Source organism: Pristiophorus japonicus, chromosome 19, assembly GCF_044704955.1.
Source record: "Pristiophorus japonicus isolate sPriJap1 chromosome 19, sPriJap1.hap1, whole genome shotgun sequence".
NCBI lineage: Eukaryota > Metazoa > Chordata > Chondrichthyes > Pristiophoridae > Pristiophorus > Pristiophorus japonicus.
In genome coordinates, this window is record NC_091995.1 from 7,708,585 (window position 1) to 7,733,374 (window position 24,790).

Genomic DNA, 24,790 nt, shown 5'->3' on the forward strand with positions numbered 1-24,790 from the left:
AGTGAACCAACATCTCGGAATTTCAGGGCCAACCCGTTTACACAAATATACTGGGGTAAATTAAACAAGTGGTACAACTAATACCAAAGACCGTTTCCACCATAACTATAACATGAGAATATCTTGCAGCACAGTCAGTTTACCATCAGTCTTGGTTTCATGTATGGCAGAATTGAAATTGCAAATCAATCAATATTCTCTTCAATTAATTTCATTTTATAATTTACAGACCTGATATCTCAATAGTTGCTTCTTGTTCTTTTTTCAACAGTTTGTTCTGTATGAGACACTTGAACCTGTTTGTTGAATCTCTTGTTACAGCAATGTTGCTCTGGACAGTTACAAGGCCTTTCGAGTCCTGGTGGTAACTTATTTCAGACTGTGCTGTTAAGTTCTGTCCATCTCCATCAGTCCACAGTATCTCTGGCTCAGGGTACCATCCATTAGATTCACACACAAGCTGAATTCCATTCTTACGGTACCCCTCGATCTGGATCCAGTGCTCACGTCCCAAGCCTACAATGATCAATAAACATATTTAGAAATAACACTGGTTATTAATTATGCTTCCTTTAACCCATGGGAAATATTAATTTACTGTTATTGCCTGATAATATCAGAATATTTGTGATGTGACTCAAATAGGATATGAACAATATTTCTTCTCAAAATATGTTCTTGTGTAATAATCAGGTGATTAAGGTAAATAAGATGATTAAATAATTAATGTGAATGAGATATCAGTTGCAGACTAAGCTATGAGAACTTGGATGAGGTACCAGAGGGAACCACGTACCTGTGGAATTTTAGCCCAGCTGGGAATCAATGCCTTCAGGAAGGGCAGAAGAGGAGGAGGAGGAGGAGAGGAGATGGTTGTAGGCAGATTGGTGAGAAAAAATATGTATGACTGACCAATTAATCATAAATATATCTGGCAGCAGAAGGCATTTGAAGACCCTATTCAGGAAAATTTAAAAGGAAAAATAACTTTCAAAAGTGTATGCATCAGGGATTGGATTCAGTAAGAAAATAAAAAATAAAAGTTTCAAAAGGAACAGGAAAGAATTAATTCGACCCAACAAGCCTCCCCTTTTTTTGTCTTTTCTTTCTCCAAAAAAATTTCAATTTGCCATGCCTGGAAAAATCTCTCAAGTTTATTACAAAAAAGAGAGTTCTTTTGAATGTTCCCTTTTTATTCCCAGCTTCCTATTTTTAAATTAATGTCAATTTTGTCAATACGTTTCACAATCTTAAATACTGTGGAAATGTATTTTTAAAGTTGCATTACACTGTGTTTTTTGTACCCTTTTTGCCATAAAACAAAATGGAGTTCAGGCCCTGCTAGAAACTTCTGCAACAGACAGTCTGTTTGCATAAACATGCTAACCCTGACTGAAACTGCTGATAGCTGATTAATAGCCACCAGACAACATTAAGACTGTCTTGCTGAGATAAGTACCACCCATTGTGCTCCCCTGTATTATCAATAGTCTGTCGCTATACCAGACCTTAGAAGGGCTGGATAAAGGTTGTAAAGATGCAGCACCAATTCACCCTCTAAGAGATACTCAAATTACCAGCCATTATCTCTTGTACAGAACTCATCCATAATATGCAAGAAGCCAAGTACCCAATCAACCACTATGGAAATCATGGGCCCAAATAACTGGCCAGCAAACTGGACAATCCTAAAACAATGCAAAGCCGGTAATAGCACATTATCACACCCTAATCGGGTCATCGCTATCTGGCCCACCAAAATCACTTACAAAGGAGACATTTGAGAAAAATGTAAAGACAAGGATTTGGTAATCATTAACTCTTTATCTGTTTTCGCTGACTGCAAAGGCAGAACCAATACACAGGATGGAACCATAACTTGTTATTTACTGTATAAATACTGTGTGAAACTGTACCATATTGGGAGTCGTCGCTTAGCCTTTGACTGAGTGAGACTCTTCCTTGCTGCAAGTAAAAATAAAAGGTACATCTACCGGAGCTGATTGTGTTAGAGTTGTATATTGAGAGTCGAGATTTCGACAATACTTCAATTAAATTATTACGGAATCACCCGGACAAGAGCTGCGCCCGGTGTGCAACGCTCCTGGTTACGACACCGACGCGGGTTTTGACTATTACCCGACCCGACCGGCGGAAAGCGAGCCTCGCACTGATCACCTGGGAAATCAGAGCAGTCCAACCATCCCGTCGGCGAAGGGTTGAGCAATGGACTCCTAAGGTAAGGGTGATTGTTTTTTCTTTAAATTGTATTTGCGATGTGTTGTGGTGGTGTGGGCAAAGTTTTGGGAATGTTTTTGTGGGGTTTTTTTAGGTTTCCCCCCGCTCCCCCCGGGCATCTCTCGGAGCGCTCCCGGCCCGGCTCTTCAGCTCGGGAGTTTCCCACGCTCGCGCTGAAGAGAAGTGTACAGCACCTACCTTAGCGCTACGCCCCCTGACCTAGAGCCCAGCTGCCCAATCTTAATTACTGAGGCGCAAACTATTCCCAGGCGTTCACTTACCCACCCCGTCGCCATTATAGCCCCAACAACATCAATGCCAAAAATCCAGCCCCCACTTCCTTAACCTTACCTCGCAACTGAATTTGTAGAATCATTCTTATTGCTTGCTCAATATCCTCTATGGGGAATATTATCCAGTGGTTGGATGACCAGAACTGCATACAGTACTTTAAATGAGATCGAACCAGTGTCTTATATAGCAGCAAGATAACCTCTTTGATTTGTACTCTATCCCACTGCAAATGGAACTGTTATTGTCTTTTTTCCAAAACCAAGCATTGAGCTGATGGATTTGTCGGTAAGTCTGTAATAAACCCGAGGTGAACACATCCATTTAAACACATGGGCCCTGAAATTCCTGGAGCCTCACTTCATTGCCAGAAATATGGTGGGGCAGTACTTCTATTGGCCAGAATGACCTGGTATTGACCCCACCCCAAATCCAGGGGAAGGAGTCCTTTACATAAAGGAGACAGGCGCCGCACCATTTACGACAGTCCTTGGTCATCTGCCCGGGGGAAGAGAGAAGAATTTTGGGCAACATCTTGCCACCCGCTCAAGAAGGGGAGGGAGTGGGCAATTAGGCTAAAGACAGTTTTAAAATGAACCATTTTGCTACAGTCATCTTCCTGTTGATAATTAATCAAAAAAGCCTCAAGTCAACTCCATTTTCGTACAGTAAACCTACCTACTTCATGCAGGCATATTTTCCCCTGCTACAGGAAAAGAGGAGCAGGCAGAATTTCTACTGAGGGACATCTTCCCTCTTCAACTATATCAGAATAGAAACCGACTGCAAAAGTTTCTACAAGTATGTAAAAAAGAAAAAGATTAGTGAAGACAAATGTAGGTCCTTTACAGTCAGCATTGGAAGAATTTATAATGGGGAACAAGGAAATGGCTGAACAATTAAATAAATACTTCGGTTCTGTCTTCATGGAAGAGGATATAAATAACGTCCCAGAAATGCTAGGGAACCAAGGGTCTAGTAAGCAAGAGGAATTAAAGGAAATGATTATTAGTAAGAAAATAGTGCTGTAGAAACTAATGGGACTGAAAGCCGATAAATCCCCAGGGCCTGATAATCTGCATCCCAGAGTACTAAAAAAGAGATAGCCATGGAAATAGTGGATGCATTGATTGTCATCTTCCAAAATTATATAGATTATGGAACAGTTCCTGCAGATTGGAGGGTGGCAAATGTAATCCCACTATTTTAAAAAGGAGGGAGAGAGAAAACGGGGAACTACGGACCGGTTAGCCTAACATCAGTAGTAGGTAAAATGCTAGCGTCTATTATAAAGGATGTGATAATGGGATACTTAAATAATATCAATGGGATTAGACAATGTCAACATGGATTTATGAAAGGAAAATTGTGTTTGACAAACCTACTGGAGTTTGAGGATGTAACTGATAGAATAGATAAGGGAGAACCAGTGGATGGATTTGCAGAAGGCGTTTGATAAAGTCCCACATAAGAGGTTAGTGTGCAAAATTAAAGCAGATAGGATTGCATATACTGGCATAGATTGAAAATTGGTTAACTGACAGGAAACAGAGTAGGAATAAACGGACCTTTTTCAGGGTGGTGGGCAGTGACTAATGGGGTACCACAGGGATCAGTCTTATTCAAAAAATATATATATATTTATATGACGACACAAAACTAGGTGGGGTTGTGAGGAGGATGCAAAGACGCTGCAAGGCAATTTAGATAGGTTGAGTGAGTGGGCAAATACATGGCAGATGCAGTATAATGTGGATAAATTTGAAGTTATCCATTTTGGTAGAAAAAACAGAAAGACAAAGTATTATTTAAATGGTGATAGCTTGGAAAGTGTCGATGTACACGAGTCATTGAAAGCAAACATGCAGGTGCAGCAAGCAGTTAGGACAGCAAATGGTATATTGGCCTTCATTGCAAGAGGATTTGAGTACAGGAGCAAGGATGTCTTACTACAGTTATACAGGGCCTTGGTGAGACCACACCTGGAGTATTGGGTGCAGTTTTGGTCTCCTTACCTAAGAAAGGATATACTTGCCATAGAGGGAGTGCAGCTAAGGTTCACCAGACTGATTCCTGGGATGGCAGGACTGTCGTATGAGGAGAGATTGTCTCGACTAGATTTGTTTTCACTAGAGTTTAGAAGAATGAGAGCAAATCTCATTGAAACGTAAAAAATTCTGATGAAGTTGGACAGACTGGATGTGGGGAGGATGTTTCCCCTGGCTGGGAAATCTAGAACGGGTCACAGTCTCAGGATATGGGGTAGGAAATTTAGGACTGAGATGAGGAAAATTTTCTTCACTCAGGGGGTGGTGAACCAGTGGAATTCTCTACCACAGAAGGCTGTGAAGACCAAGTCACTGAATATATTTAAGAAGGAGATAGATAGATTTCTAGACACAAAAGGCATCAAGGGGTATAGGGATAAAGCGGGAATATGGTGTTGAGATATCGGATCAGCCACGATCACATTGAATGGCGGTGCAGGCTCGCAGGGCTGAATGCCAACTACTGCTCCAATTTTCCATGTTTCTATGCATGCAAGAAGCGTGCCCCAATTGCCACTTGCCCCAATCCAAACACGTATGAAATTCGAACCCCCCACCGGCCACTTTGTGTTCATGTTCCACCCTCCCAAACTTTTTAGGTTCTTTGCTGTCAGACATAAAATATTCATGTTGTACTGGATCTGCCACCTAATGATCCATTTAACAAAAATACCTCAAACCTTTAATCGGGTTGCACCATTTCTCATTCTTTACACTGCCTCTTCTTTTGGTTTCATATACAATTTTGGAAGGTCTTGCTATTGTTGCCTTCATCCAAGTCACATTTTGTTGTTATGTTTAGATAGATACAGATATAAAAATAAAGATATTTCCCTGGAACTTAAGAAACATAGACATAGAAACATAGAAAATAGGTGCAGGAGCAGCATTCAGCCCTTCTAGCCTGCATCGCCATACAATGAGTTCATGGCTGAACATGCAACTTCAGTACCCCCTTCCCGCTTTCTCGCCATTCCCCTTGATCCCCCGAGTAGTAAGGACTTCATCTAATTCCCTTTTGAATATATTTAGTGAATTGGCCTCAACTACTTTCTGTGGTAGAGAATTCCACAGGTTCACCACTCTCTGGGTGAAGAAGTTTCTCCTCATCTCGGTCCTAAATGGCTTACCACTTATCCTTAGACTGTGACCCCTGGTTCTGGACTTCCCCAACATTGGGAACATTCTTCCTGCATCTAACCTGTCTAAACCCATCAGAATTTTAAACGTTTCTATGAGATCCCCTCTCATTCTTCTGAACTCCAGTGAATACAAGCCCAGTTGATCCAGTCTTTCTTGATAGGTCAGTCCCGCCATCCCAGGAATCAGTCTGGTGAATCTTTGCTGCACTCCCTCAATAGCAAGAATGTCCTTCCTCAAGTTAGGAGACCACAACTGTACACAATACTCCAGGTGTGGCCTCACCAAGGCCCTGTACAACTGTAGCAATACCTCCCTGCCCCTGTACTCAAATCCCCTCGTTATGAAGGCCAACATGCCATTTGCTTTCTTAACCGCCTGCTGTACCTGCATGCCAACCTTCAATGACTGATGTACCATGACACCCAGGTCTCATTGCACCTCCCCTTTTCCTAATCTGTCAACATTCAGATAATAGTCTGTCTCTCTATTTTTACCACCAAAGTGGATAACCTCATATTTATCCACATTATACTTCATCTGCCATGCATTTGCCCACTCACCTAACCTATCCAAGTCACTCTGAGGCTCATAGCATCCTCCTCGCAGCTCACACTGCCACCCAACTTAGTGTCATCCGCAATTTTGGAAATACTACATTTAATCCCCTCATCTAAATCATTAATGTACAATGTAAACAGCTGGGACCCCAGCACAGAACCTTGCGGTACCCCACTAGTCACTGCCTGCCATTCTGAAAAGTACCCATTTACTCCTACTCTTTGCTTCCTGTCTGACAACCAGTTCTCAATCCACGTCAGCACACTACCTCCAATCCCATGTGCTTTAACTTTGCACATTAATCTCTTGTGTGGGACCTTGTCGAAAGCCTTCTGAAAGTCCAAATATACCACATCAACTGGTTCTCCCTTGTCCACTTTACTGAAAACATCCTCAAAAGATTCCAGAAGGTTTGTCAAGCATGATTTCCCTTTCACAAATCCATGCTGACTTGGACCTATCATGTCACCTTTTTCCAAATGCGCTGCTATGACATCCTTAATAATTGATTCCATCATTTTACCCACTACCGATGTCAGGCTGACCGGTCTATAATTCCATTTTCTCTTCCTCCTTTTTTAAAAAGTGGGGTTACATTGGCTACCCGCCACTCGATAGGAACTGATCCAGAGTCAATGGAATGTTGGAAAATGACTGTCAATGCATCCGCTATTTCCAAGGCCACCTACTTAAGTACTCTGGGAAGCAGTCCATCAGGCCCTGGGGATTTATCGGCCTTCAATCCCATCAATTTCCCCAACACAATTTCCCGACTAATAAAGATTTCCCTCAGTTCCTCCTCCTTACAAGACTCTCTGACCCCTTTTATATCCGCAAGGTTGTTTGTGTCCTCCTTAGTGAATACCGAACCAAAGTACTTGTTCAATTGGTCTGCCATTTCTTTGTTCCCCATTGTGACTTCCCCTGATTCTGACTGCAGGCGACCTACGTTTGTCTTTACTAACCTTTTTCTCTTTACATATCTATAGAAACTTTTGCAATCCGCCTTAATGTTCCCTGCAAGCTTCTTCTCGTACTCCATTTTCCCTGCCCTATTCAAACCCTTTGTCCTCCTCTGCTGAGTTCTAAATTTCTCCCAGTCCCCGGGTTCGCTGCTATTTCTGGCCAATTTGTATGCCACTTCCTTGGCTTTAATACTATCCCTGATTTTGCTTGATAGCCACGGTTGAGCCACCTTCCCTTTTTTATTTTTACGCCAGACAGGAATGTACAATTGTTGTAGTTCATCCATGCGGTCTCTAAATATCTGCCATTGCCCATCCACAGTCAACCCCTTAAGTATCATTCGCCAATCTATCCTAGCCAATTCATGCCCCATACCTTCAAAGTTACCCTTCTTTAAGTTCTGGACCATGGTCTCTGAATTAACTGTTTCATTCTCCATCCGAATGCAGAATTCCACCATATTATGGTCACTCTTCCCCAAGGGGCCTCGCACAATGAGATTGCTAATTAATCCTCTCTCATTACACAACACCCAGTCTAAGATGGCCTCCCCCCTAGTTGGTTCCTCAACATATTGGTCTAGAAAACCATCCCTTATGCACTCCAGGAAATCCTCCTCCACCGTATTGCTTCCAGTTTGGCTAGCCCAATCTATGTGCATATTAAAGTCGCCCATTATAACTGCTGCACCTTTATTGCATGCACCCCTAATTTCCTGTTTGATGCCCTCCCCAACATCACTACTACTGTTTGGAGGTCTGTACACAACTCCCACTAACGTTTTTTGCCCTTTGGTGTTCTGCAGCTCTACCCATATAGATTCCACATCATCCAAGCTAATGTCTTTCCTAACTATTGCATTAATCTCCTCTTTAACCAGCAATGCTACCCCACCTCCTTTTCCTTTTATTCTAGCCTTCCTGAATGTTGAATACCCCTGGATGTTGAGTTCCCAGCCCTGATCATCCTGGAGCCACGTCTCCGTAATCCCAATCACATCATATTTGTTAACATCTATTTACACAGTTAATTCATCCACCTTATTGCGGATACTCCTTGCATTAAGACACAAAGCCTTCAGGCTTGTTTTTTTAACACCCTTTGTCCTTTTAGAATTTTGCTGTACAGTGGCCCTTTTTGTTCTTTGCCTTGGGTTTCTCTGCCCTCCACTTTTCCTCATCTCCTTTCTGTCTTTTGCTTTTGCCTCCTTTTTGTTTCCCTCTGTCTCCCTGCATTGGTTCCCATCCCCCTGCCATATTACTTTAACTCCTCCCCAACAGCACTAGCAAACACTCCCCCAAGGACATTGGTTCCGGTCCTGCCCAGGTGCAGACCGTCCGGTTTGTACTGGTCCCACCTCCCCCAGAACCGGTTCCAATGCCCCAGGAATTTGAATCCCTCCCTGTAGCACCACTGCACAAGCCACGTATTCATCTGCGCTATCCTGCGATTCCTACTCTGACTAGCACGTGGCACTGGTAGCAATCCCGAGATTACTACTTTTGAGGTCCTACTTTTTAAATTTAGCTCCTAGTTCCTTAAATTCATTTCGTAGGACCTCATCTCTTTTTTTACCTATGTCGTTGGTACCAATGTGCACCACGACAACTGGCTGTTCTCCCTCCCTTTTCAGAATGTCCTGCACCCACTCCGAGACATCCTTGACCTTTGCACCAGGGAGGCAACATACCATTCTGGAGTCTCGGTCGCGGCCGCAGAAACGCCTATCTATTCCCCTCACCATTGAATCCCCTATCACTATCGCTCTCCCACTCTTTTTCCTGCCCTCCTGTGCAACAGAGCCAGCCACGGTGCCATGAACTTGGCTGCTGCTGCCCTCCCCTGATGAGTCAACCCCTCAACAGTACCCAAAGCAGTGTATCTGTTTTGCAGGGGGATGACCACAGGGGACCCCTGCACGACCTTGCTTGCACTACTCTTCCTGCTGGTCTTCCATTCCCTATCTGGCTGTGGACCCTTCTACTGCGGTAAAACCAACTCGCTACACGTGCTACTCACGTCATTCTCAGCATCGTGGATGCTCTAGAGTGAATCCACTCTCAGCTCCAACTCTGCAACGCGGACCGTCAGGAGCTGGAGGTGGATACACTTCCCGCACACGTAGTCGTCAGGAACACTGGAGTCGTCCCTGAGTTCCCACATGGAACAGGAGGAGCATAACACCCGACCGAGCTCTCCTGCCATGACTTAACCCTTAGATATACTTAAATTGGTGACAACAATGTTAAAAGTTAATATAACAAAAGAAGAAAAACTACTCACCAATCACCAGCCAATCACTTACCCCCTAGGCTGTGACGTCACCTTTCTGTTTCTTTCTACTTTTTTGCCTTCTCCCTGTAGCTGCACAAGTACGCCTTTTATAGGCCTCACGCCTCAGCGACCACGAACTCCCGCTGCCTTTGAAAGGCCTCTGCTGATCCCCGGACTCACACCTCAGCGACCACGAACTCCCGCTGCCTCTCGCGGCCTTTGAAAGGCCTCTGCCGATCCCCGGACTCACGCCTCAGCGACCACGAACTCCTGCTGCCTCTCGTGGCCTTTTATAGGCCTCTGCTGATCCCCGGACTCACGCCTCAGCGACCACGAACTCCCGCTGCCTCTCGCGGCCTTTTATAGGCCTCTGCCTATAATAAGCAGGAGTAGGCTATTTGGCCCTTTGCGTCTGCTCCACCATTCAACAAGATCATGGCTGATCATCTACCTCAACTCCACCTTCCCGCATTATCCCCACATCCTTTAATGTCCTTCGTGCCCCAAAATTTATGGGCCTCTGTCTTGAATATACTCAACAACTGAGCATCTGCAGCCCTCTGGAGTAGAGAATTCCACAGATTCACAACCCTCTGGGAGAAGAAATTCCTTCTCAACTCGGTTTTAAATTGGCTCCCCCGTATTTTGAGGCTGTGCCCCCTAGTTCTAGTCTCCCCGACCAGTGGAAACAACCTCTCTGCCTCTATCTTGTCTATCCCTTTCATGATTTTAAATGTTTCTATAAGATCACCCCTCATCCTTCTGAACTCCAACGAGTAAAGACCCAGTCTACTCAATCTATCATCATAAGGTAACCCCCTCATCTCCGGAATCAGCCGAGTGAATCGTCTCTGTACCTCCTCCAAAGCTAGTATATCCTTCCTTAAGTAAGGTGACCAAAACTGCACGCAGTACTCCAGGTGCAGCCTCACCAATACCCTATACAGTTGCAGCAGGACCTCCCTGCTTTTGTACTCCATCCCTCTCGCAATGAAGGCCAACATTCCATTCGCCTTCCTGATTACCTGTTGCACCTGCAAACTAACTTTTTGGGATTCATGCACAAGGACCCCCAGATCCCTCTGCACCGCAGCATGTTGTAATTTCTCCCCATTCAAATAATATTCCCTTTTACGTTTTTTTTTCCTCCAAGGTGGATGACCTCACACTTTCCGACATTGTATTCCATCTGCCAAACCTTAGCCCATTCGCTTAACCTATCCAAATCTCTTTGCAGCCTCTCTGTGTCCTCGCCACAACCCGCTTTTCCACTAATCTTAGTGTCATCTGCAAATTTTGTTCCACTACACTCTGTCCCCTCTTCCAGGTCATCTATGTATATTGTAAACAGTTGTGGTCTCAGCACCGATCCCTGTGGCACACCACTAACCACCGATTTCCAACCCGAAAAGAACCCATTTATCCCGACACTCTGCTTTCTGTTCGCCAGCCAATTCTCTATCCATGCTAATACATTTCCTCTGACTCCGCGAACCTTTATCTTCTGCAGTAACATTTTGTGTGCCACCTTATCGAATGCCTTTTGGAAATCTAAATACACCACATCCATCGGTACACCTCTATCCACCATGCTCGTTATATCCTCAAAGAATTCTAGTAAATTAGTTCAACATGATTTCCCCTTCATGAATCCATGCTGCGTCTGCTTGATTGCACTATTCCTATCTAGATGTCCCGCTATTTCTTCCTTAATGATAGTTTCAAGCATTTTCCCCACTACAGATGTTAAACTAACCGGCCTATAGTTACCTGCCTTTTGTCTGCCCCCTTTTTTAAACAGAGGCGTTACATTAGCTGCTTTCCAATCCGCTGGTACCTCCCCAGAGTCCAGGGAATTTTGGTAGATTATAACGAATGCATCTGCTATAACTTCCGCCATCTCTTTTAATACCCTGGGATGCATTTCATCAGGACCAGGGAACTTGTCTATCTTGAGTCCCATTAGCCTGTCCAGCACTACCCCCCTAGTGATAGTGATTGTCTCAAGGTCCTCCCTTCCCACATTCCTGTGACCAGCAATTTTTGGCATGTTTTTTGTGTCTTCCACTGTGAAGACCGAAGCAAAATAATTGTTTAAGGTCTCAGCCATTTCCACATTTCCCATTATTAAATCCCCCTTCTCATCTTCTAAGGGACCAACATTTACTTTAGTCACTTTTTTCCGTTTTATATATCTGTAAAAGCTTTTACTATCTGTTTTTATGTTTTGCGCAAGTTTACCTTCGAAATTTATCTTTCCTTTCTTTATTGCTTTTTTAGTCATTCTTTGCTGTTGTTTAAAATTTTCCCAATCCTCTAGTTTCCCACTAACCTTGGCCACCTTATACGCATTGGTCTTTGATTTGATACTCTCCTTTATTTCCTTGGTTATCCATGGCTGGTTATCCCTTCTCTTACCGCCTTTCTTTTTCACTGGAATATATTTTTGTTGAGCACTATGAAAGAGCTCCTTAAAAGTCCTCCACTGTTCCTCAATTGTGCCACCGTTTACTCTGTGTTCCCAGTCTACTTTAGCCAACTCTGCCCTCATCCCACTGTAGTCCACTTTGTTTAAGCAGTACGCTCGTTTCTGACACAACTTCCTCACCCTCAATCTGTATTACAAATTCAACCATACTGTGATCACTCATTCTGAGAGGATCTTTTACTAGGGGATCGTTTATTTTTCCTGTCTCATTACACAGGACCAGATCTAAGATAGCTTGCTCCCTTGTAGGTTCTGTTCCATACTGTTCTAAGAAACAATCCCGTATGCATTCTATGAATTCCCTATGCCTTATCCTGAGACTATGCCCCCTAGCTCTAGACACACCAGCCAGGGGAAACAACCTCTCAGATTGCACTGGAAAGGGTGCAGAAAAGATTTACAAGAATGTTGCCTGGACTGGAAAATTTTGGCTATGTGGAAAGATTGGAGATGCTGGGTCTGTTTTCTTTGGAACAGAGGAGGCTGAGGCGAGACCTGATTGAGGTGTATAAAATTATGAGGGCGTGGATAGCAAGGACCCGTTTCGCTTGGCAGAGGGGTCAATAACCAGGGGGCATAGATTTAAAGTAATTGGGGGGAGGTTTAAAGGAGATATGAGGGAAATTTCTTCACCCAGAGGGTGGTGGGGGTCTGGAACTCACTGTCTGAAAGGGTGGTAGAGGCAGAAAGCCTCACCACATTTAAAAAATACTTGGATGTGCACTTAAAGTGCTGTAACTTACAGGACTACAGACCAAGAGGTAGAAAGTGGGATTTAGCAGGATAGCTCTTGGTCTGCCGACGCGGACACGTTGGGCCGAAATAGCCTCCTGCCATGCTGTAAATTTCTATGATTCTATGATCTATTCTGTCAATTCCTTTCAGAATCACATATGTTTCAATGAGATCACCTCTCATTCTTCTAAACTCGAGAGTATAGGCCCGTTCTACACAATCCCTCATCATAGGGCAGCCCTCTCATCCCAGGAATCAATCTAGTGAACCTTTGTTTCACTGCGTCCAAGGCAAGTATATCCAAGGAGACCAGAACTGCACAGTACTCCAGGTATGGTCTGACCAAGGCCCTGTACAATTGTAAAAAGACTTCCTTACCCTTATACTCCAACCCCCTTGCAATAAAGGTCGACATACCATTTGCCTTCCTTATTGCTTGCTGTTCCTGCATGCTAGCTTTCTGTGTTTCTTGCTCGAGGACACCCAAATCTGTCTGAACACCAACATTTAAAAGGTTCTCACATTTTAAAAATATTCTGTTTTTCTATTTTTCCTACCAAAGTGAATAAGCTCACATTTCCCTACATTATACTCCATCTGCCATCTTATTGCCCACTCACTTAACCTGTCCATACTCCTTTGCAGGCACTGTGTGTCATCCTCACCACTTTCTATCCCACCTAGCTTTGTATCGTCAGCAAACTTACTTGATCCCTTCATCTAGGTCATTAATATAGATTGTAAATAGCCGAGGCCCCAGCACTGATCCTTGCGGCATCCCTCTAGTTATAGCCTGCCAACCTGAGAAAGATCCATTTATTCCTACTCTCTGTTTTCTGCCCGTTAATCAATCCTCTATCCATGCTACTATGTTACTCCCAACCTCGTGAGCCATTATGTTGTGTAATAACCTTTTTTTGTGGCACCTTATCAAATGCCTTTTGGAAATCCAAATATACATCACAGGTTCCCATTTATCTACCCTGCTAGTTACAAAACTCTGAATAAATTTGTCAAACACAATTTCCATTTCAGAATACAGGTACCATGTTGACTCTGCCTAATCATGTTATGATTTTCGAAGTGCCTTGATACCACTTACTTAACAATGGATTCCAGCATTTTCCTGACGACCAATGTCAAGCTAACTGGCCTGTAGTTCCCTGTTTTCTCTCTCCCTGCTTTCTTAAATCGTAGTGTTAACCTGTCTATGTCTCTCTGCAGCCTCTTTGCATCCTCCTCACAGCTTACTGTCCCACCTAACTTTGTATCATCAGCAAACTTGGATACATTACACTCAGTCCCTTCATCTAAGTCATTAATATAGATTGTAAATAGCTGAGGCCCAGGCACTGATCCTTGTGGTACTCTGCTTGTTACCACCTGAAACTGTGCCGTTTAGTCCTATTCTCTGTTTTCTGTCCATTAACCAATCCTCAATCCATGCTAATATATGATCCCCAATCCCATGAGTCCTAATTTTGTGCAATAACCTCGTGTGGCACCTTATCGAATGCTTTTTGAAAATCCAAATGCACTACATCCACTGATCCCCCTTATACATCCTACAAATTATATCTTCAAAAAACTCTTCAGATTTATCAAACACGTTTCCCTTTCACAAAACTATGTTAGCCCTGCTCAATCATATTACGATTTTCTAAGTGCCCTGTTACCATGTCCCTAATAATAGATTATTATTATGTGCACGCCTGCATCTGCGCACATTCAAAGGCTGAACTCCAGGACATAGTCGACGTATTTACTGAGGCGTACGAAAGAATGGGCCTTACGCTAAACATCAGTAAGACAAAGGTCCTCCACCAGCCTGTCCTCGCCGCACAGCACTGTCCCCCAGTCATCAAGATCCATGGCATAGCCCTGGATAACGTGGACCACTTCCCATATCTCGGGAGCCTCCTATCAACAAGAGCAGGCATTGACGATGAGATTCAACACCGCCTCCAGTGCGGCCTTCGGCCACCTGAGGAAAAGAGTGTTTGAAGACCAGGCCCTCAAAACTGCTACCAAGCTCATGGTCTACAGGGCTGTAGTAATACCCACCCTCCTGTATGGCTCAGAATCATAGACCATGTACAGTAGACACCTCAAGTCACTGGAGAAATACCACCAACAATGTCTCCGCCAACGATATCCTACAAGACTTAACCAACATTAGCGTCCTTGATCAGACCAACATCCCCAGCATTGAAGCACTGACCACACTTGATCAGCTCCGTTGGGCAGGCCACATAGTTCGCATGCCAGACACAAGACTCCCAAAGCAAGCGTTCTACTCGGAACTCCTTCATGGCAAATTAACCAAAGGTGGGCAATGGAAACGTTACAAGCCTCCCTGATAAAGTGCAACATCCCCACTGACACCTGGGAGCTGGGAGTCACTGGTCAAAGACTGCCCTATATGGAGGAAGTGCATCCGGGGGTGTGCTGAGCACCTCGAGTCCCATCGCCGAGAGCATGCAGAAAACAAGCGCAGGCAGTGGAAAGAGCGTGCGGCAAACCAGTCCCACCCACCCTTTCCTTCAACGACTATCTGTCCCACCTGTGACAGAGACTGTAATTCCCATATTGGACTGTTCAGCCACCTAAGGACTCATATTTAGAGTGGAAGCAAGTCTTCCTCGATTCCAAGGGACTGCCTGTCATGACGGATGAATAATAGATTCTTGCATTTTGCATACGACTGATGTCAAGCTAATTGGCCTACATTTCCCTGTTTTTTTTCTCTTCCTCCTTTCTTAAATAGCGATGTAATGTTTGCTACCTTCCAATCCTCAGGAAACTGTTCTCGAATCTAGAGAATTCTGGAAGATTAATACCAGTGCATCCACTATCTCTGCAGCTACCTCTTTTAAAACCCTAGGATGCAGGTCATCAGGTCCAGGGGATTTGTCGTCACCTAGTCCCATTAATTTCTCCAGTACTATGTCTTTACTTATACTGATTTCTTCAAGTTCCTCATTCTCTCCAGACCCTTGGTTCCCCATTTATTTCTGGAATGTTTTTTGTGTCTTCTACCGTGAAGCCAGATACAATGTATTAGTTTAATGTCTGCCATTTCCTTACTGCCCATAATAATTTCTCCTGTCGCTGTCTCTAATGGGCCCACTTTACTGTCTCTAATCACTTCCTTTGCATGCCTTGGATTGTAACGACCTTTCTTATTTGAAGTAATACTATTTGTAGCTGCATTGGTTACAAATTTTATGTTGGCAGGTGATACTCCCTCAGGTTCAGTAACCCTGCTCTTTCCTATAATTAGACCCCTTGTCCCTTATTAACAGGAGCTTACCTTTACGTCCCAATATTTCGTCAGACAATAAAGTTGGATCTTTGATGGCAGCAGCCAGGCAAGACTTCAGATCAAGTAGCTCCTTCTATAGCCATCTGGATTTGAATCTCGCTTCTTGATCAATGTCCTCATATACACTGACAGAGGGTGACGGTGAACTTTGTCTGTATACTACCAGCACAAGAAGGGGAAACTCACATCTTCCTCTTTCACTTGATCTAGGACCAACTAAACAAATGCTGGAAGCACGATCTTACAAGGATGACTTGCAAAAACGTAAATGCATTAACTCCATCATTGTACAAACTAGAGCAAACTTCATCTACAACAGGTAGGGAGTGAGGCTAAGGTGATTCACGTATGACACTGGGTGCACTCCAGAAGATAGGGTACAGGAAATGAACATACAAAAAAATGTAATGATTTTCAACTGACTGTTCCTACTGGCTCCAGCCCTCGTTTACATGAAGAGGCTGGAGTTAGGATGATGTTACCATCAGATGTGAAGAACCTATGCGGATCCCTAAACCTTTCCACCAATGATACAGGCCGACCAAGACCAGGATTTGTGCAGTTGAAATCCCTGTCGCAGAGCACGTATTTGCCAGCATCAATGGTATTGAAATAGGTGAACACCTGGCAAAGAATTGCACTCCCTCTGTGCCATTACACGGGACGCAAGTTCAACAGGTCACTGAAGAACGCCAAGATGAAGCAAGAGACTTTTCACTAAAAATGGGGCCAACCAATTAGACGCCGCACTGCAATTTGTGATCAGGAGGCTCAAGTACACTCGAGTATCTGTTGATCTTATCTCCTAAAGTTAAATCTAAAAATAAAAGTTCTAAATTGGGGGAAAAGCCAACTTTGCTAAACTGAGAAGTGATTTGGCCATAGTGGACTGCAAACAGCTACTTGAAGATAAATCAGTGTCGGAGCGGTGGGAGGCATTCAAGGAGGAGATCCGTAGGGTTCAGGTCAAATATGTGCCCTTAAAGAAAAAGGGTGGGACTAACAAATCTAGAGCCCCCTGGATGTTGAGGGATATACAGGGTAGAAGAAAAAAAAAAGGGAGGTTTATGACAGATACTGAGGGCTAAATACTGCAGAATCTCTAGAGGAGGAAAGAAAATCCAGGGGTGAAATTAAAAAGGATATTCGGAAAACAAAGAGAGAGCATGAAAATTCTTGGCAAGTAAAATCAAGAAAAACCCAAAGATGTTTTATGAATATATTAAGAGCAAGAGGATAACTAAAGAAAGGGTAGGGCCTATTAGAGACCATGAGGGTAATGTGTGTGTGGAGGCGGAAGATGTGGATATGGTTCTTAATGAATACTTTGCATCTGTTTACACAAAAGAGAGGGGCAATGCAGAAACTACTATCGAGGAGAAGAAGTGTGAAATATTAGATGAAAGCAACATAGTGAGAAAGGAGGTATTAAGGGGTTTAGCAACTTTGAAAGTGGTTTAGTTCCCAGATCCATATGAAATGTATCCCAGGCTGTTAAGTGAAGCAAGAGAGGAAATAGCAGAGGCTTTGACGATCATTTTCCAATCCTCTGTGGCTTCAGGTGTGGTGCAAGAAGACTGCTAATGTGGTACCCTTGTTTAAGAAGGGAGAAAGGGATAAACCGAGTAATTACAGGCCAGTCAGCCTAACCTCAGTGGTGGGAAAATTATTGGAAAAAATCCTGAAGGACAGGATAAATCTTCACTTAGAAAGAAACGAATTAATCAAGGACAGCATGGATTTGTTAAGGGAAGGTCTTGTCTGACTAACTTGATTGAATTTTTTGAGGAGATAACCAGGAGGGTTGATGAAGGCAAAAAGCGTATGATGTAATGTATATGGATTTTAGCACAGCTTTTCATAAGGTCCCACATGGCAGACTGGTCACAAAAGTAAAAAACCCATGGGATCCAGGGCAAAGTGGCAAGTTGGATCTAAAATTGGCTCGGAGGCAGGAAGCAAAGAGTAATGGTTGATCGGTGTTTTTGCGAATGGAAGGTTGTTTCCAATGGGGTTCCGCAGAGCTCAGTACTAGGTCCCTTGCTTTTTGTGATATACATCAGTGATCTAGACTTAATCATACCCCCTATATTCAGGAAGTTTGCAGATGATGCTGATGAAGAAGAAAGCTGCGGACTGCAGGAAGATATCAATCAACTGGTCAGGTGGGCAGAACAGTGGCAAATGGAATTTAATCCAAAGAATTATGAGGTAATGCATTTTGGGAGGGCCAACAAGGAAAGGGAATGCACATTAAATGGTAGGATACTTCGAAGTGTAGAACAAAGGGACCTTGGAGTGCCTGTCCTCAGATCCCTGAAAGTAGCAGGCCAGGTAGATAAGGTGGTTAAGAACGCATACGGAATGCTTGCCTTTATTAGCCGAGGCATAGAATAGAAGAGCAGGGGTGTTATGCTTGAACTGTATAAAACACTGGTTAGGCCACAGCTGGAGTACTGCGTGCAGTTCTGGTCACCGCATTACAGGAAGGACGCGATTGAACTGGAGCGGGTACAGAGGAGATTTACAAGGATGTTGCCGGGTGTGGAGAATCTAAGCTATGAGGAAAGATTAGAAAGGCTGGATTTGTTTTCATTGGAACAGATGAGGCTGAGGGGAGACCTGATTGAGATGTATAACATTATGAGGGACCTAGAGTGGATAGACAGGGCTTATTTCCATTAGCAGAAAGGTCAACAACCAGGGGGCATAAATTTAAAGTAATTGGTAGAAGGTTTAGAGAGGATTTGAGGGGAAATTTATTCACGTAGAGGGTGGTGGGGGTTTGGAACTCACTGCCTGAACGGGTGGTAGAGGCAGAAACCCTCACCACATTTTAAAAGTATTTGGATATGCACCTGAAGTGCCGTAACCTGCAGAGTTATGGACTTTGAGCCGAAAAGTGGGATTAGGCTGGATAGCCTCTTATTGGCCGGTATGGACACAATGGGCCGAAATGGCCTCCTTCCGTGCTGTAAACTTCTATCATTCTCTAGCATTGTGTGTTTCTTGAAGGAAACATTCCAGGTATTTCCTTCAGAACTGAGGAACTCTGAAAGATGCAGTGGTGTTACCTGCTGCTGTGGATATTTAGGACGAGAATGATCATGGTCTTGTCAAATGTTTAAATGCCACCAACATTTGAATGAATGTACAGTGATTTTAACTAATCACCACTCTTTCAGATGTTTCATGAAGAGCTTTTCCAACCAGCAATGCACAAAGGTGTGTTGATAAAGTTATTCCTTTTTTCATTTAATCTTGCATCAAAAGAAACTTAAAACAAGCTCAAAAGACATTTAGAGTTTGAAATTCGGTATGGCAGTTTTTGCTGCAGTGTCACGGCCTGAGTGCTGATTTTACCGCCAGGCATTAGGTGCAGGCTCCTAATGCCAAATTCAGTTTTGACACCTAAAGATGAGAGAGCAGCTCTAAAAAGTGCCGTTGCACACTCATCCTCGGGCGGGAGATCAGGAGGCCCACTGAATTTTGCATTGGGAGGCTGCCGCCATGCTAGCTGAAAAACGGAAGAAAAAAGAATTCAAACTTCTCCGACCCACACATAAACTTCCCCACTGTTAAAACTAACGAAAAAAATCAAGAAAGAAAAAAAAACTTACCTTGCTCTCTTGGCTGATTCCGGCCGATTTCCGCTGTTTACTCAACTCTTTTTTCAGGCTGTAAGAACAGCAGCCGTACAAACTAAATATTGCGATAGAGGCACCAAGGAGTCTTTGCATGCTTTATAACATCACCACGCGGGTGGTGTTAGCCGATGCAGTATTGCCACTTGGTGCCTCTGCCCAGAAGTTGACTCAATTTAGGATGAGGCGTTGATGCTGCTTACTGTCGAAGGCAGGTCTTTGCCACCAATTAGCCACCTCCTGTGCGCGGTAACAAGTGGCGGTATAAGCAGACGATGAAGATTTAAGTATATGGAAGATAAACCACATTCAAAGACAAGACTGAAAGCAGCTAACCTAACTCGCTTTCTAATTCTTCATTTTCTAGGATAATGATACACTAGAATAATGATATACATTAGGATAAAACCAGTAATGGTGGTCATGAATTCTGTGCGATGGAATTACTTTAACTTAATGGAATGTCTTAAATTTGACTGTATTTAGTAGTTCTCCTTAATTAAACAATTTAAAGAAATACCCTTAATTGGAACATCCCTTAGTTTCTGTCCTTTTGAATACTCTTGTTGAACCAATCTGTGCTGGTTTTTTCTTTATGAAATATACAGTGCATATAAATAACAGGTAATGAAAAAATCTTTTCTTTTTAAAAAAGCACTTGAATTTTGACCGAAAAATGTTTAAAGACCGTGTTGATTTCCCAATGTTCTTAGCTTGTAAGTAGATATGTTCACTAACCTCCAACTTTCAGCTCGATCACAGTTTCTTCAAAATCTGTTTCATCATCAACTGAACATATGTATTTCCCCTCATCAAACACCCTTGTGTTCTTTATTCTAAGAGAAACATTTCCTTTGGTCAGTTCATCTTTAAACAGTTCAGTCCTTCCCCTGTAATCATGATCCTGAGCAGCAGTGTCATCTTCTCCATTTCTGTACATGTGTACTGCTAAACCAATGTCTGATTTAAGCCATCTCACCACCATGTTGCTGACGGATATATCTGGCACAAGCTGACATTTCAATAGAACATCTTCACCCACAATGGCTACAACAGGATGAGTTGGTCCAGTAACTGTGAATTTACCTGTTGAATTATTGGGTAATGAAATTACTTACATTTAAAAATATTTCCTTAAGTTGAAGAATTAAGACGAAGTGTTGTCATTGGAATCCCCTCTTAATGAAACAATTATAAACAAATATCCTTAATTTGAACAGAAGATAAAATATATTGCTCTATGTAGCTGTTGGAAGCAACGGTTGTTTAAAATCTTTTTGGAAAGAAGACTATGAACTCAGTAAATAAATATTTCTAATTTAATACCAAACAAATTATTAATTGGGGAGCTCTCTATAGATTAATATTTTCTGTGTATATCTAAGTATATTAGAGCAAAATGGAGAACAAACTTGTATTTATATAGCTCCTGATCACATCCTCAGGATGTTGCAAAGTACTTTGAAACTCGCGGAATATTTTTGAAATGGACAACAGCCAGCGACTGTAAGCATGTGTGGCAGCATATTTGCAGAAAATAAGGTTCCAACATCAGCAAAATGAATGAATGACCAGGTAAAGTGATTTTGGTGATGTTAGTTGAGTGTAAGGTAATCCACAACATCAGGAAACACTCTTTGAATAGTGCCATGAGGTCTGAGGCAGACAGGATCTCAGTTAATGATTGATCTGAAAGTCAGCATCCCTGACTGTGTAGTACCTGTACTCCCTACATTGTGTCAGCCTAGATTATATGCTCAAGTACAGTTAAAGGGAAATTACTCTATAACCCTTTAATGTTATAGGGAGAGCTACTTTGCACACTAACATCTTTTAGTTGTCCCTAATGTTCAATTATTGGTTAGCAGGAACGATAGAGTGCAGAATTAAAGTGCAAAATAAAGAGTAAACAGCATGTGTGAGTGAAGTCGAGGGAGAGAAGGGAACTTGGTGATAGTGGAACAGGAACGTGATTAACAACACATGTTGGCATAAGAAAGACTTTCAGAAGAGTGGAGCAAATATGTAAACAGCAGATCTCCAATGGCATTGCTCACAGTGAATAAAATATATAGGTATATTGTTCTACCCCATGTAACATCAAATATTTCAGGGCCATTGATTTACAGTAATTGAATAAATCATTTGTTTTGCGGAAGCAGTCGTCATATTTTAGCTCAATTTCCATGATGTCAGTAATTGCAGAGAAACTATAAATTAGTAACCTTGCCTTACTATTAAGCATCCTTAATGAACCTTGCCCAATGATTATTTAATAGCAATTAGACTTACAGGGTCACACACCTATACTTCGGCACAATCATACATTGTGTTCTAGACTGTCAGTAACTGTCAGAAATGGACCAAACATTTTAATTTTACGGGAAGGGACTTGAACTGTTTTATAACTATTCATGCAATAGTGAGCAACAATGCAACTGCTTGCAATACAGAGCACATCACTGTGTCTTTTGCATATGCATTTCTTCAATCTGACAGCAGACTGAATCAATACTAGGTGAGGCATTTATCTGCTTTATTCCAAAGTAATGCAAACAGACAGAACAATAATTGTGATCAGATTTACTGAATTCAAATCAACAGAACTTATCGAAGCGTATAAGATTAAGAGGGGGCTTGACAAGGTGGATGCAGAGAGGATGTTTCCAGTGATGGGGAGACTAGAACTCGAGGGTAAGGGGCCACCCATTTAAAACAGAGATGAGGAGAAATTTCTTCTGAGGGTTGTTAATCTGTGGAATTCGCTGCCTCAGAGAGCTGTGGAAGCTGGAACATTGAATAAATTTAAGACAGAAATTGACAATTACTTAAACGATAAGGAGTTATGGGGAGCGGGCAGGGAAGTGGAGCTGAGTCCATGATCAGATCAGCCATGATCTTATTAAATGGCGGAGCAGGCTCGAGGGGCCGTATGGCCTACTCCTGCTATTTCTTATGTTCTTAGCTCCATGTGATCACATGAATAAATAATGAATGCACTATGCTGCGCTCTTCAGGGAGTTGTCTTACTTAACTTAATCAGAATAGTCCCTCGGCATTCTGTTCTACAGTCTAGGCCAGAACCTCCTATCCCTGCAGTCTCCTCTCGAATTGCAGCCTTTTGCTGTCAGACTGCCTGTGCAGGTATATTCTCGTTCCCAAAAGCCTTTTTTCCCCCTCTATCTCTCCTCTTAAAATTGTGATTCAGAATTAGCTTTTAGTCAAAATAGCTAGCTCCACCTCCCCCCCAAAGAGATCAGTCTGCCAGGTTAACTTGACAATGATATCTGCTGAGTTCAAATGAATAGGGTTCTCATCGCAACAACTAACTTTCATTGTCTGAAAGATGGTTGTTTAGATCCTCTATCTGATGATGAATTTACACTTACCAGCCCCACTGGCCTGTGATTTTAACTCCTTGATGTGAGCTAAGTTTAGCTCAATAGCAGCATTTTCAACATATAGTACACTAATGTTCTCATCTCATTCCCTTCCCTCCCTCCTTGCAGGTATAGTAAGAAATCTTGAAACATGATTGTTTGCAATGAAGTGAAATTTTACACTCACTAAGTTTACTGACCAAGCAAGAGTTAAATTCTGAAACAGCTTATGTTTACTTAATAATTAATTCGTCTTTGCAATCTTGACAGTTACACCGTCACAGCAGAATACTATGTATTGTATATTATTGTATAATTAAAATAAATTTTAATATTCTTACCGTATACAGAGAAGAAAATCCCAAGGAGTAAAAGCACAATGAGGTAAATTTCTTCCATCTTTGCAATATCTCAGCAGAATAACCATCCCTGATGCATAGAAAATCAACACAGTTCACATTATGTGTCATAAATCTTATGCTATAGGTGCAATATTAACATACCATTGTTAAACAGGTTTTGCACTTCTACCAATTTTCTGGTGAAATGTAAAACTCTGACGCCACAGATTTAACCCTTTATATGGCCAAATAAACTGAATTTAGTTCAATAACTGAAAACATTCCTAGTTTTGCAGATTAATGGAATTCTTCTTTCAGATGCTTGACTTTATGGATTATTACATTTACTTTGTTACACAAGAGAAAATATGTTTTTTTTAAAAACAGCACGAGTATCCCAGGTGAAGGGCCACATAAGGATATGCTCGGACAGGTCAGCATAAGCTTGGTCGAAGAGGTCGGTTTAAAGGATCATCTCATCAGGAGGAGAGAAAGTTGGAGAGGTTCAGGGAGGGAATTCCAGAGCTCAGGGTCCAGGCAGCTGAAGGCGCGGCCGCCAATGGTGGAGGACAGAAAATTCGGGGATGTGCAAGAGTAGGGTGGTTTTAGCACAGGAAAACCTCTCGAATTAAAGGTTTCTTTCCAGAGATAACGGAACTACCTACAGGGTCTCAACTATTTGTCGCAGCGAGGTTTCATGTAATGGCCGCCCCAAGATTATGTTCCTTTCACTTCTGTGTTTCTTTCTGGTCGCTCTTTGACTCTGGCGGTTTAATGTCTAAAATACCCTCTCCCTACCGTCCTCTTATACCGGTAGGATCCAGTTCGATACACTATTAAAGGTATTTAGAAACATTTTATAAAGTGTGCAACGAAACGTTTAAAAATCTCCAGCAGGTTCGCGTTCAACTGCTTGTATTAAATTGGGACCTTTCACCATCAAAAGCAGCCCAATCCCACTGGGACTGAAACCGTCCCCTGAAGTTAAAAATATTTGGGACTCACCTCTTGTTTTCCGACAATCTGATCGAAGATTTTCCGCCTTTTTCCACCAGGTCTGTAAGGCGTAAACGCGTTTACAGCAGCTGGTCCTTGAAAATTCTTACTTTCGTTTTTCACTGAGTTTCGAAATTGAGTAATAATCACTCGCTCCTCACACATGGTGATTGGCTGGTCTCGTGTGTAATCACACGAAAGTTACTAATTAAATTATAATCCCAGAGAATTAATAATCTGTCATTTCAACACATGTATTTAATTAATAAAGTGAAGACTGAATATATTTCACGACAGTACCATAGTTATTCTCTGAGTTAGGTTCTACACTTTTGAATTTCTGCGCTGAAGCCTGTATTGGAT

The 24,790-nt window shown here is 42.5% G+C and overlaps 1 protein-coding gene across 3 annotated transcripts in view; it reads right to left on the reverse strand.

The window, feature by feature from the left end:
* The window catches only part of LOC139229688 (butyrophilin subfamily 1 member A1-like), a 71,843-nt gene extending 47,315 nt beyond the window's left edge, over positions 1–24,528 (reverse strand). For all 3 annotated transcript variants that reach the window (XM_070861211.1, XM_070861210.1, XM_070861209.1), the window contains exons 1-4: positions 24,437–24,528; positions 23,432–23,519; positions 20,449–20,796; positions 232–516 (exon numbers count right to left, since the gene is read on the reverse strand). In XM_070861211.1, coding sequence (XP_070717312.1) covers positions 232–516; positions 20,449–20,796; positions 23,432–23,489 — 691 coding nt within the window. In that variant the 5' untranslated portion in view covers positions 23,490–23,519; positions 24,437–24,528. The remainder of the gene's footprint in view (positions 1–231; positions 517–20,448; positions 20,797–23,431; positions 23,520–24,436) is intronic.
* Between the last annotated feature and the right edge of the window lie 262 nt (positions 24,529–24,790).